A 26,619-nucleotide genomic window follows, 5' to 3' on the forward strand; every position below is an offset into this window, starting at 1 on the left:
AGCGTGTCCTGAACCCCATCACTTATCACGCTTGTGATTACTTACTTGCTTAATGATCTATGTCTCCCGTTAGACAGTGTTTCACTAGGACAGGAATCTCGTTCTCTAGCTTTGGATACCCAGCACCCAGCACTGTGTGTCTCGCAGGTACTGGGGGCTCAGTAAATATTTATGAAAAATTTCCATCAAAACTAGCTTCTAGGGCGCCTGGGTGGCTCAGTTGGTTAAGCCACTGCCTTCGGCTCAGGTCATGATCCCGGAGTCGTGGAATCGAGTCCCGCATCGGGCTTCCTGCTCGGCGGGGAGTCCGCTTCTCCCTCTCACCCTACCCCCTCTTGTGTTCTCTCTGTCTCAAAAAAAACAAAAACAAAAACACAACTAGCTTCTCGTGCATCCCAGGCCAGCGTATTAATTAGTAGCCAGTTCACTAATCGAGCAAATCTTTATGTAACTCTACCACGTAATAGCACCTTGCTACATTCTGGGGACACAGAGGCAAATAAAACGCAGCTTCCCTTAGCACAAGAGAAAATTTTATGCAAACTGTATTCATCTTTCATTCCAATCACTCAATTAGGGCACGTCCCTTGTTGGCGGATGCGTGAGCAAAGTAACTATTTTCCGGCGAGTGTCCTCAGGTGACCTGTCTAGACCTGCCCAGGGAAAAACAATCTAACATTCTCCTAAACCCCAAAGAAATCCCTGGCGCGGGACGCAATGCGCAGAGGGCCCGGGGCGCGCGGCGCAGCCTGCAGAACGCGGAGGACCAGGGCGCGTGGAGTCTGGCCGCGTGGCGCCCGGCGCAGGCTCCAGTGGGCCGGCCGTCCCGCGGGCTCCGGCGCGGGCGCGGGCGGGCCGCCGCGGGGTCCGCCGGCCGGCAGGGGGCGCGCGCTCCCCGGATCCCCAGCCGCCCGCTCCGTCGCGCGCTCGCTTGCCGCCCGGCAGCACATGTGTTTCTGTTTTGTGTTGTAGCATTTGTTCTGGAAGCTCGTATTTACATTTTAAGTGTATCTGGTGAGTGGGCTGGAGCCCTGGTCTGGGCCGGGGGGGAAAAAAAAAAAGCCCTCCGGTTCATCTTTTAGTTGCTCCTCTTCCGTTTTCTCTCCGGTTTCTTATCACTCCAACCAGGTAGGGACTGAAAATCAAAATCGACAATGTTCAGTTTGCGGGATCTGGGAAAGTTTTTTTTTTCCCCCCCTCCTTTTTTTTTTTTTTTCTGAAGGAGAAAAGGTAAAAAAAAAAAACCCTAAGGAAGGGGGGTTGGGGGATTGAATGAATAAAAAGGGGAAGGAAGGCGGATCCACGTGGTTTAATCGGAGACAGACAGAGATCCCATTGTTCAAAATCAATAAAAAAAAAAAAAAAGGCAGACAGGGCGAAAGCGCAGGGACGCTGGGGGAAAGTAGCGGCGGAGCGGGGCACTTCGCAGCCGGGATCGGAGGGACCGGCTGGGCCGCACGTTCGGGGAGGGGCCGGGAGAGTTGGGCACCATTAAAGTTTTTATTTTTCGTGTCTGTGCGAGCAGGTGTTTGGGGCTGGGGGCCGGCTTCATTCGCCCCCCTCTCGCCGGGGGCAGCCCACCCCGAGGGATTAGGCTAATTAGAGCCAGAGGTCGGAACCCCCAGGCTGGCGCGGAATTGGGGGCTCGGGCGGGGGAGGGGGGCGACCGAGAGAATTGCATTTAATTGAGGGGGCTCGGGGAGGGGGGCGCGGAGACAAAAGCAGCAGGTGGGGCGGCCAGGGAGGGGGTAGCTCTTTCAAAGGGGGATCTTTGAAGTATCCCGGAGCCTTCTCTAATTAGAAGCTAGGGGATCGCAGGCTCCTTTTTCTTTCCCTTTACTTTCTTGGGGACCAGGCTGCGATGGTGATGCCATGTAGGCAAACCTAACTTGAGGATGGCCCGGGGGGGGGGGGGGTCTCCATTTTTTTTCTTTCCCTAAGCGGATTGCAGTCGGAGACCTGGGCTCCCGTGCGGGATTCCCCGGAGGAGGCGCGCCGGGGCCCGGGAGGGGCGCGATTTCCTCCCGGCTCGCCCCCTCTCCGCCCACCCCGCGGCCGCCACTTTGGGGAGGGCAGGGGAGGAAGTGGAGGCCGGTGGCTCGGCTGCGCTCCCCTCCCCCCGCGCAGTTTATAACCCGTCCATTGTGCGCCGCTGCCCCGTGTCTCCTCCAGCGCGACCATGCCCAGGAAGAAGGCGGCGGCGGCGGCCTGGGAGGAGCCGAGCTCGGGCAACGGCACGGCCCGCGCCGGGCCCAGGAAGCGCGGTGGCCCGGCCGGCAGGAAGCGCGAGCGGCCCGAGCGCTGCAGCAGCAGCAGCGGCGGCGGCAGCAGCGGCGATGAGGACGGCCTGGAGCTCGACGGGGCCCCCGGCGGGGGCAAGCGCGCAGCGCGGCCGGCGGCGGCCAAGGCGGGCGGCGCGGCCGTGATCATCACCGAGCCCGAGCACACCAAGGAGCGCGTCGTGAGTGCGGGGCCGGGGGGAATCGGGGGGCCGGGGCCGCGGCGCGTCACTGCGCTTCCTGGCCGGGGGCGGCGGGGCCGGCGCAGGCTGCGGGCTGAATCATCGCCGCCGCCGCCGCACAACAAAAGGGCGCGGGCCGGGGGCGGGCGCGGGCCGCGGCCTAGCCGACCCCGTCGCCCCCGCCGCCCCCGCCCGCGCGGCCGTTGGCCGTTGGGGCGCGCGCCCCGGGCCCCCGCCGGGGGAGGGGCGGCCGGAGCCCGCGCCCGCCCGCGCGAGGGGGTCATGGCCCCGCCCCCGGCGCCGCGCGAGCCGACTCCCTCCGCCTCCCCTCCCCCTCCCGCCCCGGGAAGGGAGACTTTTGCAAGTTGTCTCGGGCCGGAGGAGAGGACGCGCGCGCGCCGGGTGCGGGCCGCGGCGCCCGGTGCCCTCGCCGCCCCCGGCTCCCGTCCCCCTCCCCAAGGCCGCTGTTCCGCCGGGGCGCCGCCGGGAGAGGGGGCCGCCGGGGCGCTGCGGGGAGCGGCGGTTTGCGCCGGGGCTTTGAGGTTCCCGCCGCCTCGGCTCCGGCGCTTCGGGGGGGCGGGGCCTGGCGGCCGCCGCGCATGCCTCATACAGCCCTGCGCTGTCTCGCGCCGCCTGGGAGGCGGGGGTGGCCGGCGCCGGGGCGGGGTGCGAGGGCGCATGCTCCGGAGAGCCCTCCCCCTGAGGTCGGGAAGCCCCCGGGGCTGAAAGGTGTTGGGGCTTTGTTCAGCGTTTGAGGTTGGGGGCGCGGGTGCTCGGTGCGGGCTCCGTGTACAACCCCCTTCCCTCCCCGCGGGAAGAAGCATCTCCCGTCCCCTGAGTGGGCTTCAATTCTCTCGTTAGAGTTGGGCCTGCAGATCTTAATTGAGGTCATAACCAACTCTGGTGCCTGCAAAACCCTGCACAGAGCCAGAGATCTTAGCCTGGGGTCTGCGATCCTCAAAACCCACGGGCTTCTTGTGGGACGTGTATTCAGTAGAGGATCAGAGCATTGGCCAGATTTCAGATAGCCCCAGAAGAGTAAGAACTTCCACTTAGGGTGTAGGCACTCTGGAGAGGCCCTTTTCTGTCCCCAAAGGGTGTGTGAGGCTTCGCAGTACCAGAGTGCTTCCCTCAGAGGTGCTCAGTGTTTAAATGGTTAACAAGAATGCGTTTCATCATCTGCTTTACAGATGAGGAAACTGAGGCACAGAGTTTAAGGGCCTTGTCCCAGCATCCCATGGCAGTAAATTTCCACATGGGCTCAGGTGTATACTGATGGCGTCCTTAACCCCTGTGCAAAGTGTTCATGTGAAAATGCTTCGTAACTGCCCTCCCGTTGAAAGGGTCAGCACATCAGATGGTGGAGGAGAGACCGTGTCACTGAACTGTCTTAACCTTGGGTCTGGGACCAGGCTGTGCCAGGAACTGGCCAGAATGGAGAAACTGGAGCACAGGAACGGTTTTCGTTTGACAGATGTAATTCTCTGTGCGGGACTCTAGCTGTTTGCCCTTCCCGTCCCGGTGTGTTAGGAGGGAAACGGAACAGAAGGGCCAGCAGGGCTCTGTCTCTGCTGTGTTCTGTGTGCCGGAGCGCCTGTCAGCTGCAGGGTTCCAATCAGCCTATCAGAGCAGCGTGTTTTCTTGTCCCGAAGTGAAGGAAGTGATCCTTACCCCAATGCTGAGGTTCACCCAAGCATGTAGTCCCAGAGAGAGTGTGCAAAGGGGCACACGCTGGCTTGTCTGATGGGAATGGTACTTTCTTAGTCTTACTGAGAGATTCCTTTGCTCCCCAGGAGTAGACAGACCCAGCAATGCCTTGTAGTTTGCATTTGCTTTGTATTTACGACCGCGAACCTTGTACGTTCTGGATACACGTACACAAATCTATACATACCTTCTCCCACCCTCTTAAAAAACAAGCAGTAGTGCGGTTTCCTTTGGACTAGTAAGCGCATCCAGGAGACTGAGCATCCAAATGCCTCGTGGAAGATGCACACCCTAAGTTTCCAGTTCTTGTTAGCATCTTTTGAGTTTGGTCCAGAGTCAAGGCCAGGCCCGTGCTGCCCCGCTGCTTTCCCACGGGCGTGGGTCCCCCCGCCTGGCCCCAGGTTCCCGGCTTCCAAGGGAAGCATCAGCTCGCTCCTGCGAAGCAGGCCTGCCCCGGGCCGCCAGCAGTCCCTAGCTTGTTTCCATAGAGGCTTTTTGCGGGAGAATTTTGCAAGCCTCACTGTGGAGGGCCGCCTGAAGGAGGTGTGTGTGTGAGAGCAGTTGCCGGGAGCGGTCTGGAACTCCAAGCCGAAGTCGGGGCTTGTGAACCCAGATACTCGTGTGGTTGAGGGGCAAGGTTGCCTTGAGTAAAGAAGTGTATTTTTGTAAAACAGTCTTAGGATTTCAGTCTCAGGAAATGCTCTCTCCCGGGCTTACGTGTAGTGTTGTCAGATGAGCATTTTACAGTGGTCTAGGGTGGATGACGTGTGATCACCCTGACCCTGGAGGTAACGCAGGCCGCCTCGGCAGAGTTCTGGAAAACGGGAGTGTCGCCGGCTGTGTGGGTCTTTGTGGTTTCCTCAGTGTCGGGGTGCTAAGGTCTTGTGGACCCCAAGACGAGTCTGTCCCATCTGCAAGGGCCAAACAAATATGACCAAAAAGCGAGCTTGAAGTCTGTTCTAGTTGATAGCCCGTTAGGGAATTTGCCGTTGCTGGCATTTCTCTGAGCAGCCTTCCCTCTGCCGGGGGTAGCGGTTTCTTAAAAGGATATATGTTAAAAGGTGGACTCTCAGCTTCATAAACATGCTTTTTGCTCTTGGGCAATAATTCAAAAATCGCTTTGAACCAGAAATCCCATTTTGCTGATTGAAGAAGCTCAGTGCATTTTTCTGCGCTGGCCATTCATCTCGGACCAGCTTACGTGACCGGGGTGTCGGGAGGCAGCAGGTGGAGTGAAATTCACTCATCCTCTTGGGGAGACTGTTGGACTGGCTTCCCTGCCACATAGCCTTTAGTCACAAAGAGCACTCTCTCGGCCCATCCGGGAAGGCTGGATTAGACCGCGAAGGGTCCGAGCCTCCGTCCCTCAGCCCCGCAGCCATCCCTGGGGTTCCTCCAGGTGGAGCCCGCAGACATCGGGGTCTTTCCCACCTGTCAGGCCAGCTCAGGTCTGTGACCAAGAGGGACATGGGCTGTGATTTAAAGGGTGTTAGGAGTTCTGTTCCTTATTTGAAATTTTTCTTTCCTAGAAGGTAGAGGGAAGAATTACATTAGGGAGAAATCAAGTGGGTGGCCTGTGGCCAACGGCTGTGCAGATCATAGCATGAAGCCTAGTCTGTTAGTTTCATCTGATGGGTGAGGACCTAAGGCCCAGGACAGGAGAACCTGAGAAAGAGAACAGTCTCTCTGGAGGACTCCGACCACGGTGACTAGAGTAGACTGCACTGACGAAGGCTTGCCACAAGCCTTGGATCAGAAAGGTGGGAGTTTTGGAGAAGCCCAGTACCCACAGGCCCTTGCTCCCTGGCGCAGAGGAAGCCCGCTCCTGCCCGGGGCCATCGCAGAACTCTTGCAGTCTGAGGGAGCGGCCGCGCTGGTGGATGCCCCTCCATGTCGTGGTTTCGTGGTCACGTCGCCCCCGGGGGTCGTCTGCTGCCCTCTCCACGCAGACCTGAGGAGCCGTGGGGGGCCGGCGGGCATCTGGGCAGAGACACAGGGCCGCTCCTTCCTTGGGGAACTTGACGGGACCCACTGGCTGCTCTTCATCCTCTGTGGTAGACCTGCAGAATGTTCCAGCCAGGCCTGCCCGCTAAGCAAAGAAGGGGAGATAACTGAGGGAAACTCGGCTCCCGTTCAAGTAACCCGAGCCCGTGGGTGCTGTGGGCTGGGACTGTCCTCCGATGGAGGTCGTTCTCTCAATAATTTACGTGTGATGAGGTCCTTCTCCGTCCCCAGCTATTGGGCTCCCCTTCGTGTGCTGCCTGCAGGACGGGGCCTGTTGTGTGGGGTGCCCATGGCCTCAGGTCTGGGTCACACAGCGTCCCCCTGAAGATGTGTTCCTCTTAAAAACGCATGCACCGTGTCGCCAAGCATCCCGCCAGGGCAGGCACAGCCTAGAGCTTAGAATGACCGGGGCCAGGGGCGCTTTTTTTCATCGAGCCTTCCAAGAACAGTTCTGTAAACAGAAGGAAACCATTCTTTTCGGTGACCTGGGTGGTGAGGTAAAGGATGACGGCAAAGAGGGAAGTCCCCCTTCCCCGGCCCCCGCAGGGACCTGGGTGCATGGTTCAGAAGTGAGTCTCCGGCTGACGGTCAACTTTTAAAAGTGTGTTTGGACATTTCGTTAATGCAGCACATTGCTGAGTATTCTAAAGAGTGCCACCCCAGATTGGACAGTGGCCTTTTTGAGTGTCGCGTCCCTCGACCACCCAATAGTGTGTGGTCCTAGTGCCATTCTGTGTGGGGAGGCTGAGCGTCTGGACTCCGGAGTCCTGGGGCAGGGAACACGGCCTCTCCCTCCGAGGGCCCGGCCCCGGAGCCGCCCCGTCCCCACTCACCGCTGCTTCCCTGGCTCACGGTCCGGCAGCCGGGATCTCCCATGTCACACGGTGCTCTGATGCTGTTCCCCGCCCCCCCCCACCCCCCCCACCCCCCGGAAAGGCGCCGCGCACAGCAGGCAGCAGAGGGCCGGTCCAAAGTCACTGGTGATGCAGGGCTCTGCTGGCCCCAAGGTCGGCCGCTTTAGGACTCCCTGCGCCTCCACGCCTGGCTTCTTGCAGTTACCTCTGAGGCAGTTTGCAGGGTGGAGGGAAATGCCACGTATGTAGCTGATTTTTTTAGTGTTTTGCACAAGGTATTTTCAAGAGAAATAGACGATCGGATAAAAATGAGCCTGGGCCTCGCAAACGAGCTGCCGTGGGCAGGTTTGGGATTATGCACACTGATGAGGTGGAGACCACCTCGGGCCTCCGTTCACGGTACGAGCCACGGGGAGAGGCACGAATAAAGAATAATGATTTTTCTTTTGTTTCTGGCTGTCGTGGGACAGACTGCCAAAGCTGGAAGCTGCATTGCAAGCTAATCCTTTTTTTCCTCTCTTTCCCTCTCTCTCTAGAAACTTGAAGGGTCTAAGTGCAAAGGGCAGCTTTTGATTTTTGGGGCAACCAACTGGGACTTGATTGGTCGAAAAGAAGTGCCTAAACAGCAAGGTATGAGACCCGGTTTCTAAAACTACGAAGCTACTGTTTGTCGAGTGTTTCCTGTGTGCTAGGTGTCCCGTGTGGTTCCTGCGAGCAGCCACCAGGTAGGTACTCTCTGCGTTGACAGAAGTGTTCAGAGAGGCCAAGCAACTTGCCTGAGGCCACACAGCCCCTCTAGTGACAGGGCAGGACTCAAACCCTGGTCTTGTGCCAGTCTCTCATTTCACAGTTCTGTGTTGTTGTTGTTTTTAAGATTTTATTTATTTATTAGAGAGAGAGCAGGAGAGAGAGGGAGAGAGAACCCGAAGCGGACTCCATGCCGAGCACAGAGCTGGACGCGGGGCTCAGTCCCACAACCGTGAGATCACGACCTGAGCCAAAACCAAGAGTCAAACGCTTAACCGACTGAGCCACCCAGGCACCCCTCACAGTTATGTATTTTAAAAACCCAGTTCCATTTAGGATTAAACGGGAGAAGTACAAATAGTCACAGATAGCATGGACACCTTTTTCCCATCCTCCTCCTCACATCAGTTACTTTCATGAACATGAAGAGGCTGGTCCCGTGGGATGTCAGAATGTCCAAGACGTTTGTCACATGTCACACGTCCAGCTTGTTAGACATTGCAGAAGAGTCCATGAGTTTGCACGCTGCCAAATTGTTGCAGGAACTGGTCAGACGGAGCGAGCAGCAGTGTGGCGTGGAGGGAGCAGAGAAGCCCCAAGAAGTAGCTTTTGGTTCCCAGTGGCTTTTAGAAAATCGGTATCTTTCCTCAGGAGGATACTGGCCCATCCAAGAGAAGTGGAGCTGGCCTGTCGCCACATTTTATGGCTTCTTGATTTCATTTGGAAAGATTCCCAAAGTACTTTCCAACATCGCCCAGCGAACAAATATTTGCACACGGACACTCCCTGTGCCTCAAGCTGGGCAGAGGAGATCATCGTATTCCGTGAATGCAGCAGGACTTCCAGCAGCGCCTGGGGTCCGGCTGAGCTGGAGGGGGCCCGAGCCCTTTGCCTCCTGTCGTGGAAAGGACCACCTGCCCCGGGGCTGGTGTCCAGGAAGCCCCTCCCGGGGTGTGATGGCCACCATCTCCCTGCCGGCCCCGTGCGGGCGCCAAATCATGTCTCCGAGCTGCTCTTCCAATGAGTGGCCGGCTCACAATCACACACGCTCAGGCTGGAGCAGGGAAGTAAATGCCAGAGGAAAGCAAGCGGCAGAGTATGGGCCGTCTCCTGTGGACGTAGGGTGGGGTGCCGGGCTCCCCACACCCCGGTGAGGCCCAGAAGGAAGGAAAACTGCCTCTGGTTTAAAATCCACTTTCACGCCCTGGTTGAAGGCATTCTGGGCGCATTTTAAGACTGCCTTTTTGTCTTCTCCCATTCCGGCCTTTGCTATCCTCATGGATCTCCCTGCAAGTGAAGTTTTATATAATTAACAAACATTCTTCCTAAGTATTTTAAAGTATCCTTTGGCCCTCCGTGACCTTGCCAGGGAGACTATAGGAAAAGGGGGAGGACTTGTTGTCCCGCTGGTGCGAGCTGAAGGGGAGGAGGAGTTCTCCTCCCACCCTGGCCCTTCCCAGTCTCATTGCACCCTGGGGGGGGGGGGGCGGCGGGCAGCCCCCCGGGTGCCCACTGCCACGAAACCCCTGGAATCGGCGTGATGCCCACTTCGTTGATAGCATGACACGGTGGCTCACGCTCCATCCCCTGACCGCCAGGCTGGCCGAGGAGCTGCCACTGCCGCCGGGCACCGAGTTTGACTCGGATCACTCGGACAGGGCTCCTCGGGAGCCGGGACAAATCCTACCCCTCGGGCTCTCGGCGTCTCGGGCATTGATCCTCCTGGAGCTGCCCTAGGGAAGAGGCTTCGGCACACCAGGGCGTCCGGCCCCCTGTGAGACAGGTCCACTTCAGGCTGGGTCTGCTACGGTACCGGGTCCCTCCACGGTGTCCCCGGGCGCTGTGCGTTTTTCCCAGAGATGACACGGGTCAGTCCTGCCACCGTCCTTTTCGCCTTCGTGATAAACAGACATTGGCAGAATCCCTGAAGGCCGTTGTTTGGTGTGCTCTTTCCGGGGAATTGTTGGGTCGTCTTCCACCTTCCAGGAGAGCAGAGTGTCTCAGGGTGGAGCAGCTCTCGGGGGTGTTGCTGTGTGTGGGGGGGGTGCTGACTGCAGCGGCCCCATAACTGAATGAGGGCGCGCCTGGCGCCCTCTGCTGGTGGGGCGCGGCAGGGCAGGACTGGCCTCGAAGAGTTCACCGATGCTTTTCCACTGGAGCCCGGTAACTGAGCAGCCTCATAACCAGCTCCGACATCCAGATTAACGTGACACGGTTGACGTGGCAGCTGCTAGCATTTCATAATGGTCCCCACGGGCCGAGAAACGTGGCTCGTGTCTCTGTCCTCGAGAGCCCCAAATTGAAAGTATTAAGCAAAACGTTGGCCATGCCCAGTCTACAAATGGGGAGGAGAGGGAGTTTTGAAGGAAGCAGCTGTGTTCTTCCCACCCACACGCCTTCCAGTGTTCCTGGGTGCTCCCTGGGTGACAGGCATTGGCGAGGCCCTCAGGTTGCTAGGGCCTGGAAGGCACATGAGTTCAGTAGGCTTGAGTGCTGTGATTGGCCTCCCGGTGTGTGGGAGCCATGAGCTAAAAGAGGGATGTGGGCATGGAGGGCTTCCCAGAGGAGGGAGGGCTTGACATGAGGTTTGAAGAACAAGCAGGGGACACGGAAGGGCATTCTGTGGGAGGGAGTGCATGGCAAAGCATGGGGCCATGACCTGGCCACTACAGTGGGACCCCGGAGAAAGGAGGACACCGTGTGGCAGGGGAGGGGTGTCAACTGGGCCCCCCTGCACGGGGCCTGGTAGATGTGCAAGGGGGGTAGGTGGTTCTGGGGAGGATGGGGACACTCAGACTCCGCTCGGAAAGGAGCCTCTGGCTGTAGGGGTGAGGCCGAGGTGGGTGGAGGGCAGACAGGGGAAGGTGAGAAGGGGTATGGGGAAGGAGATGCCGGGTCCACCACCAGCTTTCCTGGGTTGGGCTCGCAGCAGGAGGGAGAGCACCGTCCCTTTTTGGCCATTTGCATGTGGGCATGCTCAGCAGCCGATGCACGAGGGTCTGAGATCCCCGTGGGTTGGGGCCGGAGACAGAGGTGGGGCGACAGTGGTCGGTTTGTTTCAGTTGCTGCACACTTTCTCTCCTCAGTCAGCCTCCCGATGCGAGGCTGACACAGCACCCCGGGGGTTCTATGTCGTAGGAGAGTGGACCCTTTGTGGCTAGTGACGTTTCTTGGGGTGCATTTCGCTCCCCAGTCACTGTGGGTGTTTGATTTGCATTCTTCCCTTTGCAGCTGCCTACCGCAATCTTGGTCAGAATTTGTGGGGGCCCCATAGATATGGCTGCCTGTCGGGGGTCCGGGTGCGGACGGTGGTCTCGGGTTCGTGCGCTGCCCACAGCCTCCTCATCACCACGGAAGGGAAGCTGTGGAGCTGGGGTAAGTCTGGGGTCGGGCGGGACAGGGTGACTTGTGGGGCTGAGCCCTCCCGGGGGGCTGACTTTCTCCTCTGTCTGCCTGGAAGGGTGGCCTTTTTGCAGCCATATTTCTTCTCCCCAATTTCCAGTTGGTCTTGCCTGTTCCTTGCAAGTGCATCCCCTTCCTCCACCCTTCTGCCATTTGCTCATACACCGAACTCTTTGAATCTTCTTTTTTGGAGGAAAGATTTTTTTTATTGGAGAGCGCATGAGCGGGGGAGGGGCAGAGGGAGAGGGACAAGCACGGAGCCCTACATGGGGTTGATCCCAGAACCCTGGGACCATGGCCCGAGCTAAAGGCAGACGCTTAACCTTTTCCTGAATGTTCTGACTGAATCTGGATTTTTGTGATCTTGAGGTACCTAGAATTGAATTCCTCTTTTAGATACGCTGTCCTCTGGGCAGACAGTCCCCCCCTTCTTGCTTCGTGGCACAGTGTTGACGTAAGACCTCTGTTCTTGCCACTTTAAATGCCACCGGCCACGTCATGGCATTGGCCACCGTGTCTCTGCGATCCTGTCCCTCCAGTTCCAGGGATCACACCCGTCTGCAGGTTCAGTTGCTAGGTTCCTATTTCTTCTTAGATTTCCTGACCGTTGAGTTTACTTTTTTCTGAGTGGAGTTGCTCTTCTGCTGCTGGACCCCTTCGCCTGGGTCCCTGGGAGGTGGCGTCCTTGCCCTTGGTCCCCTCCATGGGGCTCCCACGCACCGCTGCCTATTTCCTCCTTCCAGATTTTTGATCCAGGTACTGACTAAGGCTCAGTTTAGCCCCACGCCCTCTGGTAGCTCCGGGACTCTTCCTCCAGCTGGGTATGTTGGCAGTTGTCCCCGCCCTTTGTTTCTGGTCCTTTGGCTAGCTTTTAGTCCATATGACTGCTTTTTTATTTCAGTCTGTTTGAACCGTTTTTTGCAACTTCATGAGCTGCTGTACCAAAGTCCAAATATATTAACATCTGTTGTCTTGCTGCACTCTGCTAATTTTGTAATGCTGTTGGAAAAAAAAAAAAAAAGCTAACAAGTGTGTCTGGCCCAAATTTAAACTTTATAGTCTCTTGATGACATGCTGACATTGCCACGGTTTTCCTTTTCCCCGATTGGCGCAGAGGTGTGTCCTTCCCCCAGAGCACACCCCTTCTGCCTAGCGTGCCAGCGCTGAACACAGCAGTCTGTCTGAGCTCCGAACTTGAAATATCTTCTTTCTGATCTCTTTACTGAATTGCACTTACATGGTGCTTCTAAAAATGTGCTCTGTGCTGGCCCTGTGGGCAGGGAGGTGCAGAAGGCCGTGCACCCAGCCTGGCCCCCGAGCAAAGACCTGTGTCCCTTCAAACAGACTTAGTGGCGGGGTGGGGGGGATACGTCCCGGTGGCACGGTTAGCTGCTTGAAACGGCCTGGGATGTCGTCTGGCGTCTGGAAGCTTCAGTGCTACAGCACGTCACTCTTGAGGGGTCCGTACCGGTCGGCCACTCGGGCCTCTTGAGGGGCTGAGAAACCATGCCTTTCCTGGTGAGCTTGGACAACTCCTGGTAGAAGCTGCCAGAGGGCTGGAATCCGAGCAAGCCTGTGTGGCTCCAGAGGCCGTGGTGGCCCCACTGGGAAAGGCTTGTGGCCCGCGCGGTCCTGTCCTCTGTCCCTGGCTGAGGGTCCTGTGCAGGGCGGTCCACAGGCGGTGGGCTTGGCACTGCTCTGTGGGCATCGTTTCCAAGGCAGGTAAAAAGAAATGATGATTAGAAATGAACCAAATGGTCCATGGAAGATGCCCAGGGCAAGTCTGTGGGGCAGGTGTCGAAAATGGTTCCCCTCTTAAAATCCACCTCGGAGGGAAGGGAGCGAGGGAATTGTGGGCTGGCTGGCAGGTGGAGTGAGAACTGGGAGTTTCCGTGAGCTCATGTGCCTGCACGGGACACCCAGGGCAAACCGAGCGCTTCTGTCTCTTGGTGGCAGAGCCACGGAAGGGGCTCCCGGCCAGGTCCCAGCCGCTGTCCCAGAAAAGCAGGTCAGAGAAGGTGAGGGAGGTGGCAGCGGCCTGCGGAGCCGTCTCTGGGGACGGCAGCGTGTATCCTACCCTGGTCACCCAGCCCCACTCGCGGGCCTCGAGAGATTGGCCATTGGCAGAAGAGCCAGGGCTTGCTTCTGCCTCGTCCTCGGCTGTCACGTGTGGAGGGCGCCTTTGGGGGGACCCAGATGTGTCTGCCTTTCCCGAGACGCCGCTCCGGCCACCCTCTCTCCTTCCCACTGTATCTTGCTCTTGTTCTGCAGGTCGCAACGAGAAGGGGCAGCTGGGACACGGTGACACCAAGAGGGTAGAAGCCCCCAAACTCATTGAGGGTCTGAGCCACGAAGTGATCGTGTCTGCGGCATGTGGGCGGAACCACACCCTGGCATTGACGGGTAAGGAACGGCTGGTTTCTTCTGAATCGGGCAGGAGGCCACACGGTCCCCCCTGGGCTTTGGGTGGAGTTGCCTCTGTGGCTCTTGGTCAGGATCAGAAAGATGCCCAGAGAGCCCCGGTGGGTGCTTCTCGGGGCTGCTGACGGCCTCACCCACCTCCTGTTGGCATCGGAAGGCGGGCCAGGAGGCAGAGGCCGGAGGCCGTGCCTAGTGCCTCCCCGCACACTCGGCCTTGGCCGTGAAGGGCTTCTGTCCCTGAGCTGCCCGCCCCACCTCTGCCGTACGGTCTCACTTGTGCTCTTCCTGGCAAAGGAGCTGTTTTATTATTTTGGAGCCTTTGATCCCAAATCGAGTTCAGAACCCTCAGTGTTCTTTTCCCTTCTGTGATACTGTTCTTTCCTTCCAGAAACGGGCTCCGTGCTTGCATTTGGAGAAAACAAGATGGGGCAGCTTGGCCTCGGCAACCAGACAGACGCTGTCCCGAGCCCCGCGCAGGTGCCACACGCTCCCCTCTCCTGGCTCCAGGGCCTCTGTCTCTCTTTGCTTTTGTGCTCAATTTTCCGGGCTGACACCAAGCACTGCTCCCTATAGTTCAGTCGATGCCTTGTGGAAACGGTCTAGAGTCTTGGAGTGGAATTCACGTGCTGTAGTCTTGAAAGCACACTTCCTAGGTGCCCACGGTTGAAAAACCTCCAGAGAACAGTTCTCTCTGCTTGAAAGAATTTGCTACGGAGGCCTGTTTTAAGCCTGTTCTGTTCCAAAGAAAGTGAGAAATGTTGGATGGATGGGATTCGTCTTTCACTGCAAATACCTTTTGAGTTCTGACCTTGTGTGGCATCACCTGCCGGGGGCTTAGCACCCAGACAGGAGTTAGGTGGTCTTTTATTCCTGAGGAACGTGTGCTTCCATCAGAGAGGTGGCGATCACACCTAAGAGGGACTACTAACGGAAGGCAGCCACGTGCTAGTGAGCGTCTGATTAGTGGTTGAAGGATGAAGGCGGGGCCTCACATTTCCTGGTCTGTAAAAGAGACTGTGTGTGAGCTTACCTGGGGTTTGAAGGATTTTTGAAATGTCCCTGTTGCGTCTGCCATTTGCACAAAGGAGGAAGTGACAGTTTCTAGAGGAAGCCAGGAGCGACGGGCAGGGCCCAGGGCTCACACTTGTTGGGTGTGATAATAGCACGGTTTCCAAGTCCCATCTGACGTGTGTTCCCAGAGCCCATGCTGAGTTCCTCAGGGGGGCCTTGGCTGTCTTATTTCCCAACTTTGAACAAAAAGTTTTATCTCTTGTCCACACCTTCCGTGGGGACTAGTTAGGCTAGTGTCTCTGCAGAGGGTAAGGAGAACGGAAGAAAGCGTCTGTCTTCCAAGTTGATAGTGGCAGGGTGAGGTTTGGGGGTTATATGTGGGCTAGTCTCTGTTTCTTTACCCCTCCCACCCGGGCTGCTCGGCTGAGGTCTGTGCTGACCGGTCGCAGTGTCGGGCATTTTGGGGAATGCGGGGCTGGGCGCACCACGTGCCCTGTCTTGGGATTCGACTCTGCTGGGAAGGTGGGGGTCACAAGGGTATTCCTTCATGTACACTCTAGGCTTTGGCCCTCACAATTCCTGGGTCCGTTCAGTTTCTTTTGCAATCTAATAATTGTTTCACACCAATCTGCAGAGAGGGGGGAGGCTTTTTATCAGTCTTTTAAAAAATGTCTGAGAGTCTACTGTCTTGTCTTTTCAGATAATGTACAACGGCCAGCCAATTACCAAAATGGCCTGTGGGGCTGAATTCAGTATGATAATGGACTGCAAAGGGAACCTCTATTCCTTTGGGTGCCCTGAATATGGTCAGCTGGGTATGGAAACATTTTTTAAAAGCTCTGTAATCTAACTGCGTATCTGGAACCAGAAGTCAGTGTGGGCCTGTACACACGTGTTGGAAATGTGGGTAATTGATCACAGATAATAGCCTTGATCCATTAAGTGGATCTCCCGTTTACTGGGACAGCACGTCCTAAATCACAGGGTTGTGGAGCATTACAATGGCTTGGCCTTAATGAGTAAGTCGGGACTGGAGTCTGACAAAGGATTCTTTTTTTCTGGGAGGGGAATTCATTTATATGTAAAAGGATTTCAAAGTTGTAAGAAAAAAAAACCACTTTCATTCAGTTTCGTATTTAAGAATTTGCCTTTATTGGAAGCGAGAACACACAAGGTAAAGGTTGTTGTGCAAACCCTAGGCTGGGCGGCTACCCCTGGTGTCCACCTGAGCCCCCTTCCCTGTGACTGGGACCCCTCTCGTTTCCGTCCCTGAACAGAACACACTCCCTCCTCCAGAAACACATTCACGTCTGTCTCATTGAGTAGAAAGGGAAAGCTCAGAAAGCCGTTCCCTTAAGTGGAAAATGTCGTCTCGATCCTGATTTTACAAGGTCTCCATTTTCTTTTCCCATCTGACACCAAAGTGGTTTTTTTTGTTGTTTTTTTTTGTTGTTTTTTTCCTTCTGGCGCCTTCCCACAGCCCAGCCCCTGGCGAGTGGGAGGTGAGGAGTGGGCGCCCTCTGCTGGCGTCTCAGCTGCATGCCACTCCGGATCCCGGCGGCCCCCGTATCTGGGTTGCCGGGTCCCCACGTCATTAAGAGCAGGCAGATGGAAGAGGGTATAAATAGAACAAGGAGCATCGCGCTGGCCTTAGACTCCAGGGAACAGTGACTTTGTGAAACTAAATATACCTCAAGTCAGAAGTGAATAAGAACGAACAGCCCCTTACGCACATGCGATGTTGGTTGCCAGGGAGTTGCCAGAGACTGTTGGAGAAACCGTTTCCATGGCCACAGGCCCTGGTGCCATCTCCAACCCCGGGCAAAACACCGGAAGTGTGTTTCCAGTGTCCTTCCGGAAGTGTGTGTGGTTCCCCTGCTGCGTCTCTGGCTGCCCCGGATTTGCGGACGAGCAGGTGGATTTTCCTGGAGGGAAAACTCCCTGACCTTGGTAGTGCTGACCGTGGCTGGTCCTTGAGCAGGGGCCGTGTGCCACACGCTCGGAGCGCCTCATACAGACGCTCAGGTGCCCGGTCGTTTGAGGTACCGGCTTTACGAGTATCTGCGGAATCGGTCCTACTTCTCGGCTGTCTTTGAAACCCACTTTGAATCTCTTTGTCCAAATCCAGAGAGATCCCTTTTAGAATTAGAACATATAAATGTAACCTCAGAGAAGTGTATCCCCAGCACACGCTCCCGCCCCCACCCTCTCTTGCTCTCATGACGCATTTTACTGGGTCAGGCAAGGCAGAGACGAGCATGTGCTATTAACTGTATTTTAATGCCCGTAATGATATGTTTAGGTTACCGGTAAGTCCTAAAAACTTAAGTCTAGGGATTGTGGGTTGAGCTTTTTCTGTCCATTCTTGGCCCATCCAGGGGCCAAGTGGGGCACAAACCATACTCGGTAGGCCATTCCTTTAAACCCGGGGTCTCTGGCTTCTGTGACCACGGCTCATAGTCAGAAATGTGGTTTGTGTTACGGTCTGATCCAAAAGTTAGGGGCACATACAAAGAATTTTTACAAAACAACATCCTCGTTATGGACAGTATCCTCGGGTGTCTCCTATTCTGTCCCTTTCATTTCTTAAAAATAATTGGTTTCATCCCCCAAAATCGATTTCATGGTACTGATCAGGTTGCGCCCCCAGATGGGAGGGCATTACATTGGTGGACAGAAGTGTCCCACGAGGCCCCGATGGGTCAGGCTGGGGCACGTGCTCGTGGCCGCCACTGACTCCTGGCTCTGGTCGCCCCAGGACACAACTCGGACGGGAAGTTCATCGCCAGGGCGCAGCGGATAGAGTATGACTGCGAGCTGGTCCCCCGGCGTGTGGCCATCTTCATCGAGAAGACGAAAGACGGGCAGATTTTGCCAGTCCCAAATGTGGTCGTACGAGATGTGGCCTGTGGCGCTAATCACACGGTAAGGCCTGAGGGTTTCTGGCTTTTCCTCTGCTTCCCGAGCATCACCTCCGCGGAGAAGGGTTGTGTGTATGCTCCGGTGTCCCAAAACTTGGCTCTGGCTGGGAACTGATCCCGGAGATCTGCAACATCCTGCCCTCCTCCCACGGCTTTGCGCCATTCAGTTGTCTCGGGTCATAGTGCTTTAATAGTGTCTCTAACTTCTGGAGATGCAGCTAAGGACAGACTTTGGGGGTCAGAATCCTACTGTAAGTGTCTTTCTGGCCTCGGCTTTTGTCTAACAGAGCACCACAGACCTCGTTTCTAGGTCCATAGATGATCCCCCATATCGAGGGTGTTGAATGGTTTTTAGCTGTGAAGGCTGTTCCCTTAAAGATCACTTGGAATAGGGGTGCCTGGGTGGCTCAGTCGTTAAGCGTCTGCCTTCAGCTCAGGTCATGATCCCAGGGTGCTGGGATTGAGCCCCGCATCGGGCTCCCTGCTCAGCGGGGAGTCTGCTTCTCCCCCTCCCCCTGCTTGTGCTCTCTCTGTCAAATGAATAAATAAAATCTTTTAAAAAAAAATCACTTTGGATAGATGGCAGTACTGTTTTTGTGTACGTGCTGTTTTGTTTTGTTTTTATAAGATCTTATTGGTAAGTAATCTCCACACCCAACGTGGGGCTTGAACTCAGCCCCAAGATCAGGAGTCGCTTGCTCCACCGACTGAGCCAGCCAGGCGCCCCGGTATTTGTGTCTGTTTATCTTCGTTTCCTTTTTGCAGTTATTTTGCCCAAGAACGTCTGTGAGTCAAAATTGGCTCTCTTCTCTGTTGAAAGAGCACTGGGCTGGGAGTCCAGAGACCAAGCTGGTCTCCTGGTGTGTAGCTGGCTGACTGGCGAGTGACCTCAGGCATGGCTTCTTCCCTGCAGTGCTCCCTGTCTGGTGCTCAGTGACGTGGACTAGGAGATTTTGGTCCCCTGGAGTCTAAAATCTGTGGTTCTCTTCTGTCCTGCAGTCTGGGGAAGCAAAGGTGGATCTTGTGCGGGCCTCATGTCAGGTGGTTTTAAGAGGTTGTACGTTCATACCATTCAAATGCTGAATGTTGAAGACGCCGTGAAGGAAAAGTTTTTTGGGTTTTTTTGTTTTGTTTTTTAAATTTTTTTAATTTTAATTTTTTAAAATTTTCTTTATTTGAGAGAGAGCACAAGAGGGGGTAGGGTCAGAGGGGAGAAGCAGACTCTCTGCTGAGCAGGGAGCCTGATGCAGGACTCGATCCCGGGACTCCAGGATCATGACCTGAGCCGAAAGCAGTCGCTTAACCAACTGAGCCACCCAGGCACCCTGATTTGTTTTGTTTTTAAGTAGGCTTCACACCCAATGTGGGGCTTGAACTCATAACCCTGAGATCCAGACCGGAGCTGAGATCAAGAGTCTGATGCATACCTGAGCTACGGGGGTGCCCTGAAGATCAATTTTTTTTTTTTTTTTTTAAAGATTTTATTTATTTATTTGACAGAGAGAGACACAGCGAGAGAGGGAATACAAGCAGGGGGAGTGGGAGAGGGAGAAGCAGGCTTCCCGCGGAGCAGGGAGCCCGATGCGGGGCTCGATCCCAGGACCCTGGGATCATGACCTGAGCCAAAGGCAGACGCTTAACGACTGAGCCACCCAGGCGCCCCTGAAGATCAATTTTAAATTGTTTTCAGTCCCTGTGACCAGATGGAGGTCCCCTGTGAACGGGGTGGGGTGGGGCGTGTCTAAGAAAGAATCCCAGGCAGGCAGGCCTTCCCTTGGTTCCTTCTGCAGTGCCATCTACACTGTGATGGGGGAACCCGGTGCATTGACCTGCCCTCTGGAGACTCAGCTCATGCTTCTGAGGAGGAACCAGGGGGACTTGTGACTTTACGGAATAATGCAGGACGGAAAGTAGTGTCCGCAGCAGAGGAAAGAGGAAATGCCCTGTGCCCTCCCCCGCCTTGGGGGCAGGTTCGGCTTATCTGCAGCATTTCTGCCTCTTACCATGTTCTCTGCAACAGAGCAATGCTCCTCTCGTCCCCTCCCGTTGGGGGGCCCGTCCCAACGCTGTGTGTTCTCTCCGCCCGCAGCTGGTTCTGGACTCTCAGAAGCGTGTCTTCTCCTGGGGCTTCGGTGGCTATGGCCGCCTGGGCCACGCCGAGCAGAAGGACGAGATGGTCCCTCGCCTGGTGAAGCTGTTCGACTTCCCCGGGCGTGGGGCATCCCAGATCTACGCCGGCTACACCTGCTCGTTTGCTGTCAGCGAAGTGGGTTAGTGACTTCCCCCCTTTGGCCTCAGGAGCGGGGGGTGTGCAGAACCTCCCTGGCAGATGAGCACTCTGGTGGGTGGGGAGCCGCAGAGCCCTTCTGCGTTCCTAGACCGAAACCCTGGTGTTCTGTCAGACAGAATGTTCCTCTCTTGTCCGCAGTGTGTGGCGTCTTGCCTTTCTTGTTGTTGTTGCTGAAGAGGAGAATTCAGTTCTTGGCATGTGTGGTCACAGTGGCAATGTGTCTTGTCTTTCCCCAGGTGGCCTGTTCTTCTGGGGGGCCACCAACACGTCCCGCGAGTCTACCATGTACCCGAAGGCCGTGCAGGACCTCTGTGGCTGGAGAATCCGGAGCCTGGCTTGTGGGTATGTGGCCGTGTTGCCTGGTGAGCAGGACGTCTGTCCCCTTCCTGGGTCTGGTGGACACCCGGGGGAGGGGGCCTCTTCCCTTGAGAGGCTTCATTGTACCACCCCCACCCCCCACCACCACCCCGCTCCCTCATCAGGGCATCAGATGCACCAGAGTTCAGGAGGGGGAGGGACTGTTTGGGGCAAGAGGGCTTGGTAGGTCCTACATGACGGCTTGTAGTCCTGCCTTCACAGAAAAGAATACCCTCTTGACGGTTTCTGTTCTTCAAAGGCTTGGTGGGCTCTGCTCATCTTGCAGGTTAAAATTTTAGCTGAACATCATGGTAGGATTTTACTCTGACACGCTGGGAAGAAGTTGTCCTTAAGCCAGTACTTTTCAGTTTGAGGACACCTGTTGAGCTCTCTAGCACTTCTTTGTGAGGAGTTTATGTTAATCAAGTGCCAGGTGGCTTGGGGTGGGGGGGGGACAGTGTCTTTCGGTAGGGGGGGCTCCGGCTTTCATCTCTGCCAGAATGTCTAGCCCCATCTATGTTAGTTTTTGCTGCCCATGTTCCATCCCCTTTGGAATGAGCGCTCCATCCTGATTCGATGACCTCCTTTCCTGGTGGAACGGTCTGGGGCTGGGGGCCTGGTTCCTGGCGCTGTCTCGGGGCTCTGCTTCGGGGCCTGCGTGGGACACCGTTGAGGGTTTCGGAGAAGCCTGTTGGCCTGGTGTGTGTAGTGGCAAATGCGTGCCTCGCAGAGTTTTTAATGGGATGGCCTGGATCTTAATGCTAGTAGGTCACCCCCTGCTCTTGAGCCGGCAGCCTGCAGGAGCGCCCGTGGGGGCCGGGGCCGCTGGCCACGCTGGTGACAGCCCCTACCTGTTTGCAGGAAGAGCAGCATCATCGTGGCCGCCGACGAGAGCACCATCAGCTGGGGCCCATCGCCGACCTTCGGGGAGCTGGTAAGCGGGGGGGCCCGTGTGGCAGGGCGCAGGACCCAGGCCGGGCTCTCTGCGGCTGTGCCTCCTGAAGACGGGCGTCTGAAAGGCTGCGACGCTCCGCCATCTTTGGGTCACATCGGCTCTCGGAGAGGATTCTGTGCCCATCACGTCATGGTGACAGTGCTTCACAGCCACATTGTAAACGAGAACAGGGCGGTTTCAGATCCCATTTCCCTGTGGTCTTGTAGCGCGGTTGAGGTGTGCCGGTGACGCGGAAGGGGGTGCTTTCTCTGCTCCCCTCCAGGAGGGTGCCCGTCAGCCGGAGCAGCGGGGCATCGGGCACCGTGTGGCCCCCGGGTTTTCACCTGCTCCTCCACAGAACGGTGCGCCACGGGGCCAGCCTCTCGGGTCACTTGGGGACATTATTCCCTCATTTTTCCTAAATAAGTCAAAGTCTGTGTTGCCTGCTTTTAATCTCCGTTGCCTGACTGATGAGAACCGATGGCCCTCAATTTCTCGCCCGTACTTGGCCTTCCCCAACCGTCTGATTCTTCAGTTCTGGTGCCTGATGAGTCTTTAACTTTTAATTTCCTCATCGAGAACAGCTTGGCTGCCGAGCTCGGCTGGCGGTCTGCCCGTTTAGTTGCGATTTGATCCTCAGCCTCTTTGTTATTTCCTGTGGGGAAGACGGTCTGTTTCCCTTCCCGCCTCGCTCGTGGGTGGGAGCTGAGGGGCGATGGAGAGGAGGGAAGGGGGGGCTTCTTGGTCCCTTGAGCCATCTCCGGGACTTGGTGGCCTTGTCTTCGGTGTTCTGTGCAGACTTCGGGGCTCCACGGGGGCCCTCTGGCAGCAGACACTCCAGCCTCTCAGAGGCAGCCCCGAAATCAGGAGACTGAGCCTGGCCCGGTTTTTATGGATTCTTCTCAGAGAGGGCCAGGTGTTTTTAGGGCCTATCAGAGAGGGATTCCAAATACCAAATTTAGAAACCAGAGGGGAACGAGGGGGACTTTGGGGCGGCATCTCCGGGTGAGGAGGAGACAGCAGGGCGTCTGGGAGGAAGCACTCACTGAACGGGAAGGTGTGAGGAGGCATCTGGCGGCAGATGGAGCTGGGAACGGAGGGCTCTGCCGGCCCCGGAAGCCCCCATCCCCACCCGGTCTGCGTGACTCCCTGGGAGCAGTCTTCGAGCAGAGCCCGTTGGCTCTGGCGTCCTGGGGTCTGGGGGGGATGGGAGCTGTTCAGTGTCCAGCCTGCAGGGGGAGTGTGGGGACAGCTGATGTTCTTCGTGATGATGGTGTCTCCCCAGTGACCACCCCCAAAAGGTGTCCGTCACCACACAGACCTGCACAGGTGACAGTTCAGCGTCAGGTTCTTCCTCGGGTTGAGAATCAGTCCCCTGTTGGCAGCACTTCTGCGGTAGGTGTTGCTCACGAGGCCGGCCGTGGTGTCCGGCGTGGCGGGGCTCTGTCACCATGCCAGCCGTCGCTGGCTCTGGCTCCCGGACACCGGGGTCCCCACAGATGTCGCCATGGTTCCCGTATCTGGACTGTACCGCAGCGACCCCAGCTCTGTGTCTCTGTTCGCTTCGCCAGGGCTATGGGGACCACAAGCCCAAGTCCTCCACCGCGGCTCAGGAGGTGAAGACGCTGGATGGCATTTTCACAGAGCAGGTGAGCGGGGGCCTCCGGGCCAGCGAGAAGCTAAAGGGGCTGGTAGCAGAGCGAAGAAAGGCTGTGCCAGACCACACCTGACTTGCCCTGCTCCTGGGCGCGTGAGCCTGTTTGAGGCTGGTCTCGTCTCCCTGAGCGGCTTTTCTGCCGCATCATGCGCTAGAGGTTTGGTGGGGAATGGGCATCGGTAGGAAGAGGCACGGGGGCAAGCTGGCCAGGCTCCGTAGCTGTTCTCACCCTGAATGACGCTGGCCGCAGTCCAGCCACGGCGGATTTGTTCTGGGGACAAGGGTACCACTCACATCTGCTTTGTACCTTCAGCCGAGACTATGCACTGTTAGGCCGGGGGGGCAGATGGCAGGGGTGAGGCTCCTGCTTCTCTGTCCAACCAACCACCCTGCCCACCCCTGTCTGCCAACACACAGATGGGGCATGTGCCCCCACACAAGGCAGGATCGTGGTCCAGAGAGGCAGAGGGAACAGGGAGCAGGATCCCCACGTCCCTTCCGGTCTCTGCTGACAGCGTTGAACCCCTGCTTGGTGGCAGCCTGGAAGGCTTTGGTTGGCAGGGCGTCAGTAACGGGTCACATGGACACTAGTGCCATGGGGCAAAGGGCGTGGAGGCGGTCCCGTCCCCAGTGCCTGGTGGCCCGCTGTCCGCTCCACTGTCCAGGACGGGCCCTGGCCCATCCAGCGCTGATCTGTTCCCCCAGGTGGCCATGGGCTACGCGCACTCCCTGGTAATAGCTCGAGATGAAAGCGAGACCGAGAAAGAGAAGATCAAGAAACTGCCAGAGTACAACCCCCGGACCCTCTGATTCTCCCGGAGCCCCCGCAGCTCCACCCGCGGCAGCTGTCAGTTCCACGTGCACTGGGACGGGACGTCAAACGAGGAATTTAAGAAAGCAGAAGTTGACCGAAGGTGCATTTTTGTTAGACTCCCTGAGGTTCCGTTTTATAAGTGATTCAACGTCAACTACCTTTTCTGTATGCTTTCCAAAGTGATTTTTTTTTCCTCTTAATGTTTAATTAAAATATTTGCTCATAGTTGACTTACCATTCCTACAAGAGGCAGAAACTTTGAGCAACCTAGGTGTTTTTTTTTTTTTTCCCTTCAAGTTGTTTTTCTTTTTTTCCTGCTCCTAAATACACTTCTCAGAACACCCCTTTCCAGTTGTAACTAGCATTGTGATCCGAGTGGGGGCTCCCTGGGAGAGGAGTCCCCGTTGATGCAGGAAGAAATGTCCCTTCCGGGAACCTGCAGCGGCTGGACAGAGACCGTCCTGGTGGTGGATCTCCATCCAAAATCACGCCCGCCTGCTTCGGAAGCATCTGGGTCACTTTCTTTCCCGCTTGTTCCTGTAGACCAGCTGAGGCTGGCGTTCTCTTTCTCTCCTTGGCTGCTTGTAAGCCCCACCGCCTTTTGGCTGCAACATTAATAGAATCTGCCGTTTCCCCCCTGGTGGGGGCTCTGGGGTCTGTGTTTAGCCATTTTTATCTACTTTAGCTGTAAAAGAAGTCCAAATGAAAATCAGGTGATTGTGGACCCAGTGGGGACCTGGGGGGTGGGCAGACGTGGGGACAATGTGTCTGGTTCGGCTCTGAGGTTCCTCTGACGTGGCCAGCCCTCGCCATTAGAGATTGATCAGCCAGCAGTTTAAAAAAAAAAAAGTGCATTCTGGAGTCCTTGCAAGGATCAGCCCTTTACGTACCAGCCTTTATCACCTCTGTGCTTCTGTCCCTGCCCCTGCCGGATCCTGCTGGAACAGACCCTGGCTCTGAGATGCGGGGTCCTGTTCTACTATAACCCAGCTCTCTGGTCGCCTTGCTTGGCTGTGGTACCAAAGAGTTGGGATTCCTGAAGAAGTCCCCCTTCCCCGCGTGTCGGCGCAGACCTGTGACTGCCACCCCGCTTCCCGCCACGTGCCCTCTGCCCGAGCTCGTCACCGGCGTTGCGCTGCTCTGCGTGAGTTACGAGGTGCCTTTCCCGGACCCCTCCGCTCACTTGGACCCAGGAGAGGCGACAGCTCTGGCTGGGGCTCTTGGTTTCGAGAGGGTCTGGACTGGTTTGGGTGCTTTAAAATAGATTTTTTAGTTCCGTGGTGCTTCTGGGGGAGATGGGGATAGAACTTCAGTGTGACACTTGGGTGGATGGGAAAGTTGAATATGGGTCTTTTTTTTTATTCTTTGCTTTGCTGTTGTTACCACCTGTCATTGTCTCGATGTTAAAATGCCAAAAATGATCTAGTCGTCGTTGCTTTTTTCCCTGCCCGTCCCCCGTCACGCCTTACGGCAGCTTCGGCCTTTCCAGGGCATTTGACAGGATCTGTCCTGGCCGGTCCCAAGGCCTTGCGCGAGGAGAGCGGCCCGCGTCTTCCTAAGGTTTAGTCTGACTTCACGCTCATCTTTGCTGTCCTGTCAGTCCGTAGTCCAGGGGAGAAGCTTCTGCTAAACTAACCTAATTTGTCCAAATCACCCCCAAAGCCACCATCTCGGGCTCTCACTTCCGTGCGGGGCACCCACCCGTTTTCCCAGACACAAGTCTTTCTCCTGGAGTGGGGCTTCGGCGCATGTGCCCCTTGGACCCGCACAGCTGCCCTGGGGTCCCCTCTGCGGGAGCCACCCCGGGGCAGGCAGGGCTCCGATCTTCCAGGGGACTAGTCTGAAACCCGCCACCAGCCTACTTTAGGGCCCCTTGCCAGGGACTGGAGCAGCCTAGGCACGGAACTTCGAGTGAAGACGGCCCTCTTCTCTACCACAATCACTCCTTTTGGCTTAGAATTTTAAAATGAACTTCCTAACGGGGAAAAAAATCCTTCATGACAAGGAATTAGGGGGTGGTCCTGCACTCCAAGAGAAAGAGTAGCCCTGGCCCCGGCTGGGCTGGGCTGAGAGAGGACTTTGCGCCGACCCCCAGGGCATCTGACCCACCTTCTAGCTCTGGCAGGAGTCCCTGGAAGAGGGGGTTCGGGGCAAAGGGGAGAGCACCCAAGAGGAGGTGGTGATTTGGTCGAAGGTGCCTGGTTTAGTGCTGTAATTGTCTTATTTTTTTTTATATATATATTTCTTGGAGTAAACATTTTAAATAAATGACATCATTGTTTACTCTGTTTTGGCTTTTGTGCTTCTTTTTCAGCAGAACCAGCATCAGATGTTAAGAACGCGGAGCAACTCCGTTTTTCTCTGCTCCCGCAGGCACCCCCCACACCGAGGCTCCCCTGAGAAAGATGGGCTTCAGGGGAGCTCGGTTCAGTTTCTAGGCTTAAACCTGGGGTTGAAGGTGAGTGGAGCTCCCACCTCTCCCTGGAAACCTGTGACCCTCAGGGAGGTGTCCTCCTTCACTGGCCCAGCTCAGAAAGGGGGTTTGGGTTTGCCCCATTGGGGCTCTGAGGGCAAACGCTCAGGCACGGAAAAGCACTGGAACAGGGGTAGGTCCATGTGCCCAGAAACGTCTGTCCTCATTCCCCACCCTTCCCCCTGCCCCCCACTTCCAAGGGGAACCCGAGCCCTCCTGTCTGTCATCTGCCACGTAAGCCCCGGTCACAGAGGTGCTCCAGGCCAGGGCCAGCCGCCTTCCGCTGTACAGCCAACTGCCCACCAGGGGGCACCGAGGAGCCAGTCAGGTGCTCCGAAGCCCCAGACACTTTGCTGTGTCCGGGTTGACCCCCTTTGTTCCCAGGCTGCTGCTCCCGGCTGACTCGGCTGAGCTCTTCCCCTGGGCCCCAGGCGCCTGCACTCAGAGCATCCAACAGCCGCCACTGTGGAGGCTCTCAGCTGCTGGCTGCACTCGGTCCTCAGACCAGCCTCCCCTCCCCTCCTTGTCTTTGCCCCCCTCCCCCATCCCAGTGGCATTGCCCATCA

General features: G+C 56.7%; 1 protein-coding gene across 2 annotated transcripts; it reads left to right on the forward strand.

Annotated features, from left to right (window-relative positions):
- The first annotated feature begins 979 nt into the window (after positions 1-979).
- Positions 980-25,843, forward strand: RCC2 (regulator of chromosome condensation 2). 2 transcript variants are annotated; one of them, XM_032392694.1, is made up of 13 exons: positions 980-1,128; positions 2,173-2,461; positions 7,563-7,656; positions 11,005-11,148; positions 13,447-13,578; positions 13,985-14,073; positions 15,308-15,422; positions 17,366-17,532; positions 19,618-19,798; positions 20,055-20,160; positions 21,037-21,109; positions 22,681-22,758; positions 23,472-25,843. In XM_032392694.1, exons 2-13 carry the CDS (start codon positions 2,180-2,182, stop codon positions 23,574-23,576), a joined length of 1,566 nt encoding a protein of 521 aa, XP_032248585.1. In that variant the 5' UTR covers positions 980-1,128; positions 2,173-2,179; the 3' UTR covers positions 23,577-25,843. The 2 variants fall into 2 exon arrangements, with proteins under 2 accessions (XP_032248585.1, XP_032248590.1); XM_032392699.1 differs by lacking the exon at positions 980-1,128 and adding an exon at positions 1,440-1,611.
- The last annotated feature ends 776 nt before the right edge of the window (positions 25,844-26,619 follow it).

Source organism: Phoca vitulina, unplaced genomic scaffold (assembly GCF_004348235.1).
Source record: "Phoca vitulina isolate PV1807 unplaced genomic scaffold, GSC_HSeal_1.0 scaffold2, whole genome shotgun sequence".
NCBI lineage: Eukaryota > Metazoa > Chordata > Mammalia > Carnivora > Phocidae > Phoca > Phoca vitulina.